The sequence below is a fragment of the Labrus bergylta genome, chromosome 20 (genome assembly GCF_963930695.1).
Source record: "Labrus bergylta chromosome 20, fLabBer1.1, whole genome shotgun sequence".
NCBI classification, from domain to species: domain Eukaryota; kingdom Metazoa; phylum Chordata; class Actinopteri; order Labriformes; family Labridae; genus Labrus; species Labrus bergylta.
Window position 1 is genome coordinate 9,665,682 of NC_089214.1, and position 15,259 is coordinate 9,680,940.

The following is a 15,259-nucleotide window of genomic DNA, read 5'->3' on the forward strand; positions in this document are numbered from 1 at the left end:
GAAAGAGACGAGGGATGAAAACGGGCGAAGCCGGCAGGTCGCAGGTGTGTGTCGGCCAGGAGACTCGTGTTGAAAAGTAATTGGCAGCTGAGTGAGGATGAAAGGCTGAACGCTGACCTGTAGGTCTGCTCAGACACACACTACACACTCCTCTGCACGCATCCATGATCGCACTCTTCACATCTCATTCCCCTCATCGTTTCTCACACGGATATATATTCTTCTCAAGTCCAGCGGATTTTTAAACCAAGGCGAGGCAAAGCTAGACTTTGTTTAATCCTTGTCTCCACTCCAGAACTAAACTCTGTCCTGATTTTGGTCTCTGAAGCTTCGAGAGAACAGTTTAATGAAGGCAAAATGTTGAAGAAAATGTTCAGCTTGCTGACCTCAATGAATGATTTCAGGCTTTGAAATTAGTCTATGTTCCCCCTGTAACTCACTGGTCCTACATCTCCAGTTTTCTTTTGAATGATGTGATTTTATCTGCCAGCTGTGGGAGGTGTGTCTTTTGTTGTTGTTGTAAATAATATTGGCAATTAATTAATTAATAATTAATTAGTTAAAGTTATAAAAACTGAATCTGAATCGTTCATATCTGCAAATGTCCACACAGTCCTCTAATTTCAGATCAGCTTCTTTCAAGTGTCAATAATATTGAACATATATTCATCTGCAGTGGCTCTGTTTTTTTACAGGTTTACAGAAAAAGCAAACCAAGAACGATATACCGGTATATAACAATTGACGGGTTTATCGATAAAAAGAAAAAAAAAAAATCCTGATTAATTGAATGATAAAAAAACCCCGATAGAACAGTAGGTAGCAAAAACTAGAATAGAAATGCTAAAAAATACATGGATGGAATGAGCGATCTTTGATGGAACAATAGAGCGATATACTACAAGAGGGACAGATAAATGGAATGATGGCTAGATTGAAAGGTAGAACAATAATATAGATGGATGGAACAACCCAATTGGTGGTGAATGTCCAAGGGATGGATAGATGGAACGTCTGAGGGATGGATGAATGTATGGATGGAAAAGGCCACTGACAGAGGGCTTGATGGATGGAACAACTGAGGTATAGAAGGATGGAACAGCTGTTGGATGGATGGATGGATGAAACAGCTGATGGATGGATGATCTTAACATGGAGAGAACAATAGATGGAACTACCAATCTAATGGATGAATGGATGGATGGAACAGATGGATGGATGGAACAGACGGGAGGACAGAAGGATGAAACATGTGAGTGATGGTTAAATGAATGGATGGAAAAGGCCACTGACAGAGGGCTTGATGGATGGATGGAACAACTGAGGTATAGGAGGATGGAACAGCTGATGGATGGATGGAACTACAAATCTAATGGACGGATGGATGGATAGATGGGGTGACCAACGGATGAAACTACCAATCCAATGGATGGATGGATGGATGGATGGAACAGTAGGGAAGATAAAAGGAGTCCATAAAATCTGAGTTATGGATAAATGGATGGATGGAACGGACAAACGAGCGATAGATTTTCTTAAATTTTAACTTGACACAGAATGACTCACAAACACAAAATGTTAATATTAACATTGAGTACACACTACAGCCTATCACTGTGGAGATTTCCTATTATTTCCCATCAGACTGCAGCCATGAGAGCACTGATTGTAAACAAAGCAGCAGGGTTATGCCACAGAACAGGTCTCTAGTTGTTTTATATTTCCCTTTAACCTCCTGTCTGCTCCACAGAGAACCCGACACACTCTGCTGTCTCCTTATTAGCAGCTGAATGTTTTATTTTATTTTCACCGTTGTTACCCTCCGATCCTGGCTCAGATACAGTACAGACAGGAGACTTTCAGAGACCCGCTGAGGCCTCGCAGGTCATAAAACAAGGATTTAGATGCCGCAGTGTAGACCAAGATAAGGGGAAATAACACATTCAGGTAATTTAAAGCTTAAAATCTGCTCTGCACTGTAGATTCCTACTCTGCAAAAAGAAGGCCCAACACAGAAAAGGACTATTTTTTAACATCATGAATAAAGGCTGAATCCACTTGACATCGACATTTGATTTCTCAACTGAGTAAAATAAACCTTGAGCTGGACAATTGGACACCACAATGTTTATTTTTTAGGGCCAGGGGTGACCATAGGAGAGGGTGGAGCGAGAGAGGAGTTAGGGGTTAGCAAACGCCCCATGTTCAAGAGCGCCCCAGACCCCGGCTTGTAGCACTATTTAGGTTTCGCAGCGGGCGGCGGTTATATTGCGAGTTGCCTACAGCTTTACAGCAATAGCCAGTAAGCCTGTCTCGATACTGTTTAATACAGATTCTTGTATGGATATGTATGCAAGTTCATTGAATGGGTCACTGTTAACTTTGGAAAGAAACTGTGATCTTTGAAGAAATATCTGCAAAGGCGTACAGTGTCCAATTTAAGCTCCTCCAAATGTGAAGATTGTCCATTTACTACAATAGAACTTGGCATTTAAATTGTGTTTACGTGATTCAGAATCTCATTGGCAGATTAATTGATAATAAAAATAATATTATTTGCATACGCCTACTTTATTCATTTACATATTTGGTGGAAAGTGACAATGAAACAACACAACAGAGCAGAGTCACAGATTAACTGATTCACAAAGTTTGGGAAAGTTTAAATCTTGGAATAAATTTTGGAATCATTTGGATTCGAGTCTGTGTGTGTCTGTGTGTGTCTGTGCGTGTGTGCGTGTGCGTCAGTGTCTGTGATGCGTGTCCAGGAAGTATTTCAGAGGTTATATAATGAGCGACTCACCAGGGTCTCTTTGAGTGTGTGTGAGTGTGTGTGTGTGGAGCACAAGGTCTGGTGGGCTCAGCAGGTTCAGGAAGGGCTTTCTAGAACAGATGGAGGGCACACACACACAAACACACGGTAGAAAGGCTGTGCACACACACTCAAAACGCAAACACAATTTGACATCCTGGGTGATATTTAGACGCAATGGACTACACACACACACACACACACACACACACACACACACACACACACACACACACACACACACACACACACACACACACACACACACACACACACACACACACACACACACACACACACACACACACACACACACACACACACACACACACACACACACACACACACACACACACACACACACACACAAACTGATGTCCTGTAAACTGCCTGCTGTATGCCCCGCGTCTCCCTGCAGTTCTCAACAATAAGCACAGCAGCTAATTTGTCTTTTTTTTTAAGAGCTGAACAAATGCTAGCCCTCGACAAGGAGCATGCAATGCCGGATCATTACTTCAGTCCAACTAGCTTCATTTAGTTCTCAGGCTACACTTTGGATTTTTACATTAAACCTTTTGAACCCCTCTTAGCCTTGCAACAGAAATGGTCTCCCAATTCCTTCTTTAGTTTTTTTTGTTCCATTTTTAATGTCATATGTTAAGTATCTTGAAAAAGTTTCATATGCCAGTTATTTGAATAATTAGTTTAATGCAAGCTGTTGTTGCAAGATTTTCTAGATATAGTTCACACACGACTACATTTTCTGGGTTTCCTGAATCTTCTCCCAACCTAACTGGATATTCAACTTCTAAAAAAAGAGTACCAGTCATTTATCGCTCTCCTTCTTAATAAAATCTGAGCATCCTGGCCTACAGCCGACCTACACACACCCTTATGTTGTTTTGTGTCGATCTGTCATTAACAAGGTCCAGGCAGGTGGCTTCCTCTCAGATAATGTGTTTAGTGCTGCACACCTGGGGTCCGACCTCATTTACAGCCCCGCCAAGAACAACAAGAAGGTTTGATTAAGGTTCTACGACAGACAATCGGCCTCATGGGAAATGTACTTCAGTGTCAGAAGACGGCAAGTTTCTCTGAATGGCGGAGATTTTAACAGCCTGGAGACAGAAAGACACAGAGGGATAAAGGGGAAAAGAAAGGCCTCTCCTCCAGAAAGGTGAAGAGTAGTGATGAGGTTTGGACCAGAAAACACACCTGCTGATGAAGTGTGTGTTTGTTCCAGTTTGCTCATGCACCAGATGGTTTGCTAAACTAGAGGGATCAATCATCATCTTGAGTCAATGAGTTTGATGCTCACTCAAACATTCCCTATTGTAAAACTTTAAGGCATTACCTGTGTTGACATTTAGCTGTTTTGTACTTTAAAGGGAAACTGTAGTCACAGTGATGGAAAATAAAGACACAGTGGCTCCTTTGAATGTCTGAGAAGTCCCCCTCTTGATATCCAACATTTCACTTGTTTTCCGAGGTTAAGTCAATGGTGTAACCTTGTATCTACTGGAAGTGTCTTAATTTATTTCAAAATAAAAGCAGGTTTGTATTTAAATAGGGAGTAAAGTATCCTTAGCTAAAGACAGTACAAAATTCTAATTAAAAGCATAACAATAAGTAGAAGTAATATAATTTCAAACATGCAACTAAAAATGTATCTTATGACAGCCCTAGTAAAAACATGATCGTTTTTAAAAATATTAATTATTTTGTAGGGGGCTCCAAATTTCTGGCGGATTTCATATTGGAAGATACAGTTAAGTGGAGAGTCTGATTATAATTAATGAATGAAGACTAAATGACACTTGGAAACAATCTCTCAGGTATGAAGAAACTTTGCTTGGGTTGGTCATTTAGTGCACTTTAAATACCTCCAAGTTCTCCTCCCACTCAGTGCCTCTTTGCCGTCTACTCACCCAAAAACCTGAAAACAGTCCTAACATCTTGGCAGTTTTCACTGCAGAGATTTTGATGTTAAAGATGGCCTCTTTAAAATCCTTTCACTTTAAGATTCTCAGTGTGAAGAAAACAGCTGAGTGATCGTCTTGGATGGCAGACCCAAAGCTGCTTCTTTAACGCAACGAGACCAGGAAGGAGGCCAAGAGACAAAACATACACTAATGCAAATGAATGTCACTGAAGGAAGCTATTAACCAGTTAATCATTTTGGCTGTAAGTCTGAAGATTCAGATACTAATATACACATTTAATTCCAGACAGGTTTTAGTGTTTTATTATTCAAATTCAGCACTAATGAATTCAGAATCAGGCAGTTAAACATAGAGCACTGCAGGGCTGCTTTCTCTTTCATTGCTTTATTACTAAATGGTGGATGTGATTATTGCATACACGCTAAGACCTGGCTTGCGGAAGACAACTTTGAAACATCCATTGCACACTAACAGAACATTTTGGAAAATGTAAATTGTTTGGTATAAAGGGGGAATAGTACTCAGCCTGAGTCGTCTAAAAGTGTATTTCTTTCAAGACATTCTGATCAATTCAAACATGTTTAATATTAACTGAAGTCTTTAATCTATGCTCTTGAAAGTGAAGTTCAATGACATTAACATTGTCAGGAGCCAATTGGGGCGCTCTCTCAAGCACAATAACATGCAGGTAGCAGCTAACCAGGTAGATAGTAAAGATGGAGGGCACCCAGGGAAAAGATGTGGGACACAAACTGACTGTAAGCAAACACACACCAAAATTTGGTAACGCTTGGTACCAAAGATCCAAGATGGCGAGAGACAAATGCCAAACATTGAGTCTTCAGAATGAGGACTTAAAAAAAAAAAAAAAATGGTATGTGATGGTGGGTATCTTCAATTATGTGTTCTCCCCCAAAATTGTAAATGCCCATCAAACATTCTCTGCAAAACCATGTGGTTGCATCAAAAACAGTTGACTTGTCCTTTATTTGCACCTCCACAGAGAAGTATTCAAATCTGCACATATCTGAGTGTTTGAAGTAAACATTAGTCCAGTGAGCCGTGTGTTAAGATTCAGAGCGGATGTCTCCCTGGTTGAAACCTGCGGCGGTGAGTAATTACAGGCGAAGGCTGGATGTGGATGCACCTCTGTTGTTAATGAAAGCTAATGAAGGCTGCAGCTCTGATCTCCTCTCCTCCCTCCATCCATCCCTCTGTAAAGGAGGGATGGAGCTGGGTTAATTTAGACCACAGGCAGATCCAATACTAATATATCTGTGTATGTGTGGACGTGACTCTCATTAAAAAAAACAGTCAGTCAGTTCATCTGAATTTCAATCATAAACACTCTGTTTTGTTGAAGTTTGTCCTTCTGGCGTGTCACTGAGCACATATATATCCTGGCTCATATGGGAGTCTTTAAAATGAGGAGTTTTCCTTTGGTGTGAAGAATAACCTAAGGCTTTGTTTCCCCCATCAATAAAGTTTATCTTATCTTTGTGATCAGATATAAAGTGGGGAAAAGAATTAACCAATGAAAAACCAGCTGAGCCTTTGTATCATGTCATGTCTAAAGCACCATTCACACAGAATTTGAATTACCTGGGTACCTCTTGTAATTTAGTAATTACCCCCCAACATCAGTGTTTGGTGCGGCCCATTCGCCCCAGAAGAGCAAAGCCTGTAGTTCACTCCTATTGACGGACAATTCTGATTTAAAACGTAGACGTGCTGCATGATAACCACCTCGTCTCTCGGGGCAGCGTGGCTTCACAGTGTAGCCTACAGCCTGCCGGACACTCAATAGAAGAAGACGATGCCACTAAAACTGATGAAAGAAACATTATCCTCTGTTTTATAGTTCAGTTTTATCTTCCTCACCTGTAACGCGGAGGCTTTACTTAGCACAGGTGTGTGTCCCTGACCCTCTGCAGGAATCGAACTTCGTCACTTAAAACATCAGAGCCCTCCCCACAGATGTCTCCTTCAGTCCGGTTTCTTCGCTCTTTGATTCTGCAGCGTCTCCGCACCACATCAAAGCGACGCCTCGTTTCGGTTTTATTTGCATTTTGCCGCCAATTAAAGCCGAGGTCGAGTTTGTTTACATCTGCTGCTCCGACTTCAGTTTCCTCAGCCTGAGAGGGACGGGGAAACGCCACATCGAGATAAAAACAGGTTTACGATCGTTCTTTATGCAGCTACAGCGAGGGCGAGGTCACAGCCATGAAATCTATATTAGACATATACTGACAAAAATTAAGTTCAACTTGAATTGAGCCTCAAATGTCTGGAATGTCATCCTGAAAAACATGGTCGTGCATCTGTTGATGTTCAATTGAACGTCACAAATGTTTAATTTATCACACAACGCTTTCATTATTTTCTGACATTATTTCTTCTCCCGCTATTGTGTTTGTTTTCCAAGCTCTGTGTGTCTCTTTAGAAACACCTCTGCTGTCTTTTATAGTTTACAGGTACGCCCAACAAACAACCAATCCTCATTTATTTATCCTCCGCAATATCTGTGAATTCACTTTTAAATAAGGCCTGCAGGACATATGGAAAAAGTTTCATGTGGGAAAAACAGTATGAGATGCAATAAAAAAAAGTGAATGTGGAGGCATCAAAAGAAGAAAAGAAAAAGAAAAAACAACAAAACCAGGAGAAGAAGAAGAGAAAAAAACTGATGAATGGATGATGGAAAAGCATTAATATATCTTTCATAATAACTGTTGGCAATCTGATTCGATCGGCTATCATTTGACAACAACGCTCTCAGCAGCGTAGTCCAATATTTCTTGACTTTTTGCAGTTCTTCAGGAAAACTGCCGTCGATCACTTTTAAAGGTTATGACTTCATTTTCTGTATTTTTTATCATTAAGTCCTATTAGCTTGTTAGGAGAACTGAGTGGAGAGCCAATGTCAACAACCAGATCATTTGAGGCAATTACACACTGATTTCTGAACATATATATTAAAGAAAAGTCATGATTAAAATTAGATGACAGCTGACGAGTTGCTTGATTGTATTTGGACCATCTTGTTTAGCCTCTATTGCTCCAAGTTTTCCTCAAACCAAAGCCAAACGTGATTGGACAAAACAAACTGCTTTCATATGCAGACAACTGTTTGTAAAGATTACTGTCACCGTTACTGTAACATCGTCTCTGCTGAGTCTACAATAACCCCAGAAACAATAAATGCTCTTCTCTCTCTTTGAGAAAAACTCAATCAGTCACTCATCAGTCCAGGCAGTCGCTTCCAAATGGACTCAAACTGATGCTTTCATTTCATTGAGTTTAAGGAAGTCTTTGCCATGTTTTAAAGGCATGAGATCATTCAAAAAAGTATAATGCAGCGCCGGTCAAGTGAACAGCAAACCAAAACTCGGGATCAATCTACCTTTTTTTTTTTCGGGACATGATGACTCAATTGTGCACCACTTATACGCATGAAATGAGCATCGATATCAATTTGTCACTTCAAATTCAGCAAATATCCAGGTGAAATAAAAAGGGCACTTCAGCAGTAGAGACAGAAAGGGATTGTCACGTGTACAGCACTGATGTGCAAACGGCCCAAAACACAAATACAGCACATTGAGATTAGAAAAGGTTTAGATAAAAAGGAAAACAGAGATCAATATGATGTTCAACATGAGGAAACATTACAACTACACACACACAAAGTTTGAGATTCACACGAACACACACAGCTGTCCACTTACTGTGCAGAAGAGTTTGTTGGTGCAGGGAGGAGACGATGGATGTCTGGATGGAGGGCGGGGGGCGGGGGGGGGGGGTGAACTCGGCTGGACGGATGGATGGGCTACAGGCGATCAGGTTCGGGTCACGGGCTGATGTGTCCCAGACAGATTCTTCCGCAGGTCTGAACACAGGAGGAAGCGGTCGATGAGGGGACGCCGGGGCCTTGATCCACCGAGCAGAAAGGAAAGAAAACTCAATGTGAGGCTCACAGCGCTAATTCAAAGTGAGAAACTACCAACAGACCAATCAAACTTACTCAGTGTGGAGTTTTTTTTATTTTTTATTTACTGAACTTTCCCAACATGAAACAAACAATTGGGACTGAAAAATGTGGAAGGTTTGACATTCATCATCTTTTTGAGTCCTTAAAGACTTAAGAAGATTTAAATGATGCCACTATGTTGAGCTACTTTTTAAAGTTAAAAAAAAACATACACAGGAATGTAACACCTGCACGATTCTTCAATGCAGTGACAGAACATGATCGATTGTTGCGTACTTATGTTGCTTATACATTTTCTTTCCACATTGGCCAGCTCTCCAGTGGTGGGAGAAGAGAGCCTAAGTAAGAGGTTTTTAACGGCTAACGTATAGGCTTGAAGCCATCTCGTGAAATTCTTGGTTTCATACCGCGGCACTATCACATGATTTGCAGAAAAAGCTGTTTAGCGCCCTCTGCAGACTTATCCTTTGATTACTCCAACATAAGTTTACCTCGTGATCTGAAACTATTCCCACGCTTAGTACAGCCATCCAGCATTGTATCAGTATGTGTGAGTTTAAAATTGGAATCAGCATAAAAGGTCAAATCAAAACAAACATTTTTGTTTTTGTTCCATCTATTTCCTCCAAAAAAAATGGAAGTATCAGCTTCTCTTCCAGGAAACTCTTTTCATTTTAGACTCTGAGAAACACCCTGCTGTGATTCCCATCTCTCAGAAACAACTGCTCTCCTTGTGAGCGTGTTTGAGTCGGCAGAAGTAGATGTGACACTGGACTGAAGCAGGATAAAAGGCGTTTAGCAGTCTGTGTGAACAGGGACTGTGACAGCCGCGTGTGTCGATCTGCTGGATTCAGACTGAAAGCTGCGATTAGACAGAGCGAGTCCGTCCAGTCAGCTGGGACTGAAGGAAATCCTCCTTTATTGATCTGTCGCTCCTGCAGAGCCGTCCATCAGTCAGCCCGCTCTGCAGGGACACCAACACACGGATACTTCTAAACTTGTGAGGACCGTCGTCCACATTATCCATTCACTGATAGTATATAACGCAGCAGAGTTCTTTAATCTGCATGATTAACGCTGACAGGAAGGAGAACCGTCTCTGAGAGACAAACAGAGTTGATTAGATGAATGAAAAGAGACTGAAATGTTTATAGCAGCTGAAGTGCTTTTTGAATTAATTGATTAGAAAAGGTACAGAAACGTATCGAGTTCTATTTCAGATATCTGATTTATTTTTAAGCTCCAAAACAAAAAACTATTCTAATACCAGCAAGAATGCTTCTACTTTTCTCATCTGAAATTCTGAGGCAGAGGCTATATGCGCATCCCCTATCGATATCAATTGGTATTTCCCTCAATCCCACGATACGATACATATCGTGACAGACATTGATTTTGGATAATGACCATGTCCTCCAACAGCTGTTCTTTATAGTTGAGAATAACGGCAGAGGCATATTAAGGATCCTACAACTTAAAACACTTCAATTCAGGTCCTCAGAGATCCTAGGAATCCATTAAAGTGTTTTAATCCCAGAGCTATGGCGTTATTGTGAACGGCACCATACTTCGAATGTATTTCAAAACTGTCATCCCAGCTTTGTAGCCATATCGATTCTGTAACATCTGCATCGATAACATGTGTTTGCAAGGAGCACATGGCGATATGGAATCTTTCAGCACAGCCCTAACGAACACACACACACACACACACACACGCATGCACACGCACACAAACACCTTTAGACCTGAACAGCAGACATGATGATCAATATAATCAACTGAGTTTTTACCTCCATACACACATAAACACACCTAAAACAGCAAGCACCACATTTTGGCCTACATCAGAAAAGCAAAATAAATGTATCACACACACACACACACACACACACACACACACACACACACACACACACACACACACACACAGTGCCACTGACCTTTACACTAAAATTCAGCAGGACATCAACAAACAGGATGTGTCACTGACCTTTCACACATCCGACGCTAAAGAGCATACTGTACACACACACACACACACACACACACACACACACACACACACACACACACACACACACACACACACACACACACACACACACACACACACACACACACACACACAGTGCTCTTTCTTTTTCTCCCCGTCAGAATTCGGTTAAAAATATGACTAAACATCTGAAATATTTTTTAAAGCTTCTTTTCATTCTGATATATAGAAATAATTTGATTGTCTGTGTGTGTCATTTTCTCTAATAAGACTTTGCTTATATTGACCCAGCTGACCCAGAGGTCGAAGGTGAGAGCCCAGCATTAATCAAGCACACAAACTGTTCTCGTCCTGTCGTTGTTGTGTTTGATCAACGTTGATGAAGTCAGTATTGATTTAGATTTGACAAATAATCAATGGTGAAAGAAAATGTCCTTCACAGTTTTTCCATGAAACCTCTTCAGATAACTCATTGAACACAACTTTGAACACAATTTAAACACATTTTATGCACTAAAAAATATAATACATAATGTACTGTATATACTTGTGTACTTCAACTAATTCCCTAAAGGTTGGCCGTATTAGCGGAAAGGAGGTGTGGCTCCATTGCCATCTATTTTAGATGTTGAATCACTGTGATTGGTTTATAGAAATCCAACTTTGTGCATTTCTAAGGTCAAATTCATTCAAAACATCTCGTCAACAAAAATCGTTACACATCAGAAGTTATGTTAAAATAGCATTTCCAATACGTCGGCCGCCAACTGTGGGCCTCATTACACCTCTTCAGATGCAACTTAGACTAGGTCCATGTTTTGGACAGTCTATAGCCGTTTTCACATACGCACTCCGGATAATATCTAGATAATTACAGGATAGACCTAGTCGTTCACATATGCTCCTCACAGCGGGGGACTGTCCCTGTCAAAAGGGGGGGGGGGGGATTTCCTGAGGTAAGACGTGACGTAAAGAAACAACGCAGAAGTAGAGGCCGAAGCAACAGAGTCCGCTACACGACGTTATAATGAGAATATTAGCCTTTATATCAATGCTATGTGTAATCCAATGGAATGACAACATTCACAAAAGAGAGGAGAACAACATACTGACGAACAGAAAACAGAATGCAGCCGTTTAATTACGTGCACGGAGATCGTAGTGATCGTGTGAAGGTACTTTATGCACTGTGCGGCAGTCAATGTCACTGGGGTCCCATTGGCTCGAGTTGAACTCTCCGGAGTATATGCTGCTGCGTTCAGACATCAGCTCACTCGGACTTTCTGCAGAAAAAATACTCGGGGTCTAGCTGGATAAACTCCGGGTGAAGTCTGCATGAAAAAATCTGGCTGTTTGCCTTCAGCAATAGCCTAAATCACCTCCGGGTAGACTAATCTCCGGAGTTTTCCCGTATGTGTGAAAAGGGTTTATGGTTAAAACTGATTGCATGTGCAACAGGAATGTAAATAGATTAAGAAGCATTAACCAGCAGCATTGGAGAGCATCTGTCAGGGCATTACATTACATTGAGTTTTTAAGCTTTATTGATAAGATAAAGATAAAGATAAGATATACTTTATGCCCTTGAGCAAGGCACCTAACCCCCCCACCAGCTCAGGAGCGCCCACTGTGGGAAGCCCCCTCACTCTGAAACCTCTCCATTAGTGCATGTCCATAGGATCCTGTTTGTGCATGTGCATGTGTGTGTATTTCAGCCTATGTTTATGTAGCATGTTAACTAGACAGAGTGTAAAAACTAATTTCCCCTCGCGGGATCAATAAAGTATACATTATTATTATTATTATTATTATTATTATTATTATTCATCCCAGCAGGGAAATGTAGGTGTTCCAGCAGCCAGCATACATACAAACAAACAACACAACACATATATACAAACATATCCCACCCATACAAAAAAAAACATGAGCCCACAATACATAGCCAGGATAAAAAAGTGGTATGGATGGTCCATGTGCACAAGTAGATGTTACTCATAGATAACAGTACAAAATACTAGCTCTGCCAGTGCGATAGACAAATAAAGAATTATTATAAAGAATCAGTCAAGTGTGCAAAATACAGTTTGATATATGCAGCTCAGGCTAAAGTTTAAAAGTTTAAATGTCTTCTGTCCTCACTTAAAGGGGAGTCGTTATAAAGTGCAATTGCAGTAGGCAAAAAAGTATTTTTAAATCTGTCCTTTTTGCTTCTTAGCTGTTGTAGCCTCCCACTAAAAACACTCTTTTTGTTCACACACGAGATTGTGTAAGGGATGCACGTTATTGTCCATAATGTTCAACAGTTTCTGTATCGTCCTTCTCCCCATCACCACCTCCAGGGGCTCCACAGCACAGAGCCAGCCCTCCTAAGCAGCTTGTTAAGCTTTTTAGAGTCACAAGCCCCTGACGCTGCTGCCCCAACAGACGGCTGCAAAGAAAACGGCACTTGCCACAACGGCCTGATAAAACATGGACAACATTTTGCTACACACATTAAAAGCTTCCTCAAGAAGTCGAGTCTGCTCTGACCCTTCTTGTAGACGGCCTCTGTGTGGTGCTTCCAGTCCAGTTTATTGATAGTTTTTCAAATTTGATATTTTTGCTGTATCACTTTTGGGGCACAAGATATTAACTTGTGCGAATAAGATGCAACACATACGAAATGTTGTACCTTTTGGGACTTCAGGGGCTCCGTACCATTCAGCAAAAAAAAAACAACAGAGATATGAATTTTGTTCCATTTGTTCCAAACAAAGTGTAATATTGAAGTGTGTCAGAAGGATCCAAGACAAGGTTGTGAGCATGCACTTCCTTATTTTTTTAGCATCTTATTTTGTAAAGAGATACATTTTTATTTGTGTTATTTTGGTGTCAAACAAGAAAAGCACATTTTATAAACCTTGGAGCTACTAAGAGGACATTACCTGGTTATAGATAACCTGTCAGAAAGGTCACAGAGGTATTAAACTCTTGTTCACAGTGATGTAGTAACAGCATGTGTGCATGATAACTCACACACTTGTTACATCTTCAATGATTTGAACATCCCTATCCCTAAGGGGTCATATGTCATGTAACTGTATATGGTTTAACCAATAAAAACACTCAAATTTGGGACGTTTTGGAGGGAAATAAAGCGCTGTGTGACCCGACATGCAGCCGGTTAGTGTTTCAAACTCAGTCGCTAATTCCTCACATGGTCGCTCATTCATAAAAACACAATATAAGGTTAGAAACATTCACTGAGATGAGCTAAGCTAACTCACCTTCTGTCACACTCCAGCGTTGAGTTGTGTTTAGTCGACGGAGACGTGCCTGTGACTTTAATAAATATATATTCTCATTTAAGATTCTTACACATTTTTGTGATTAAAAAAAAAAAGCATGAGTACGGATAAATCACTATGTCACTTTAGATAAATCACCGCGAAAAGACAAAAATATTTATACAAGAATAATTTCTTATTTCTGATCAGGCGCTGTTTAGTCACACGTTATTTAGGGTCCTGAGAGTTATCCAGTCGTTGTTAGCGACATCATGGCGGCGTCCACACGAGCGCAGGTGATTTCTCTCTACCGAATGATGCTGACAGAGAGCAATAAGTTCCCCTCGTATAACTACAGGTAAGAGATGATGTCGGACTCGTGTGAATTTCCCTTCTGGATAGTTTAAATTGATTGTCAGCGGCTGGAAAGAGGTTAATGTGGCTGCTGAAGGTTGTGTTTACATCAGCTACCGTGTCAGATGGTGTCATCGTCACTGTTACTCAACGATTACAAGGCAAAGCTAGCGTCCCTGGACAGAGGTTTCTTTAAGCTGCTTATATCGGATGTTCACTTTTGAATTATTTTGGTTATATTAAAATGTTGTATTTTGTTTATTCAGGTTCTTGCGGAGTGTTTGTCACATAATCTTTTACTGCATTACAATTTTACTACAAGGGCCACATTTAAGAAAGGTAAACTACGAATTCTAGAATAAAGTCGTAATTACAAGTTTTAAGTTGCAATATTGCCATAATAAATTACAAAGAGGAAACAGTCTTTATTAATAATAACTTTTTTATATAGCACCTTTAAAAACTGATGTTTACAAAGCAAAGGCATGAACTCAGGACAATAACAGAATAAACATCAACAGTCAGGTCAAACAGAGAGTAGTCTACAAAAAATAAAAGGAATAACAAAGATATAACAGAAAGGTCTCAAAAGGCTGTTAAAGATACAAAATAATACAATTAAATGAGATAAATAAAAAGCATTCAAAATGATGAGAACAATATATAACAAGAAGAATAGACTGTCTTTATTGTCATTATACAATTGTACAACGAAATTATTTGGCTTCACCTTAAAGTGCACACACATACAAGCATCCACAGCTAAATACAACAAAAGAAGAAAATTAAAAAAAAAGGAATTCTCATTCAGGTAAGATGGGAAATGTATGGTAGGAGTTATTTACAGGTAGTAGCATAACAGAATATAAATATATATTGCAGAAATATAAAATA

The 15,259-nt window shown here is 40.2% G+C and overlaps 2 protein-coding genes across 3 annotated transcripts in view; one reads left to right on the top strand and one right to left on the bottom strand.

Moving 5' to 3' along the window:
• The window catches only part of fars2 (phenylalanyl-tRNA synthetase 2, mitochondrial), a 111,292-nt gene extending 97,234 nt beyond the window's left edge, over positions 1-14,058 (bottom strand). The window contains exons 1-2 of one of the 2 annotated variants that reach the window (XM_065949066.1): positions 14,012-14,055; positions 8,484-8,685 (exon numbers count right to left, since the gene is read on the bottom strand). The gene's annotated coding sequence lies outside the window, so the exon portion shown is untranslated. Of the gene's footprint in view, positions 1-8,483; positions 8,686-14,011 lie in introns of both variants that reach the window. The other variant, XM_065949068.1, reaches the window with a different exon arrangement.
• Positions 14,059-14,229: 171 nt separating this feature from the next.
• LOC109992948 (LYR motif-containing protein 4B) overlaps positions 14,230-15,259 on the top strand; it is a 33,773-nt gene continuing 32,743 nt past the window's right edge. The window contains exon 1 of the mRNA XM_020645740.3: positions 14,230-14,369. Coding sequence (XP_020501396.1) covers positions 14,284-14,369 — 86 coding nt within the window. The 5' untranslated portion in view covers positions 14,230-14,283. The remainder of the gene's footprint in view (positions 14,370-15,259) is intronic.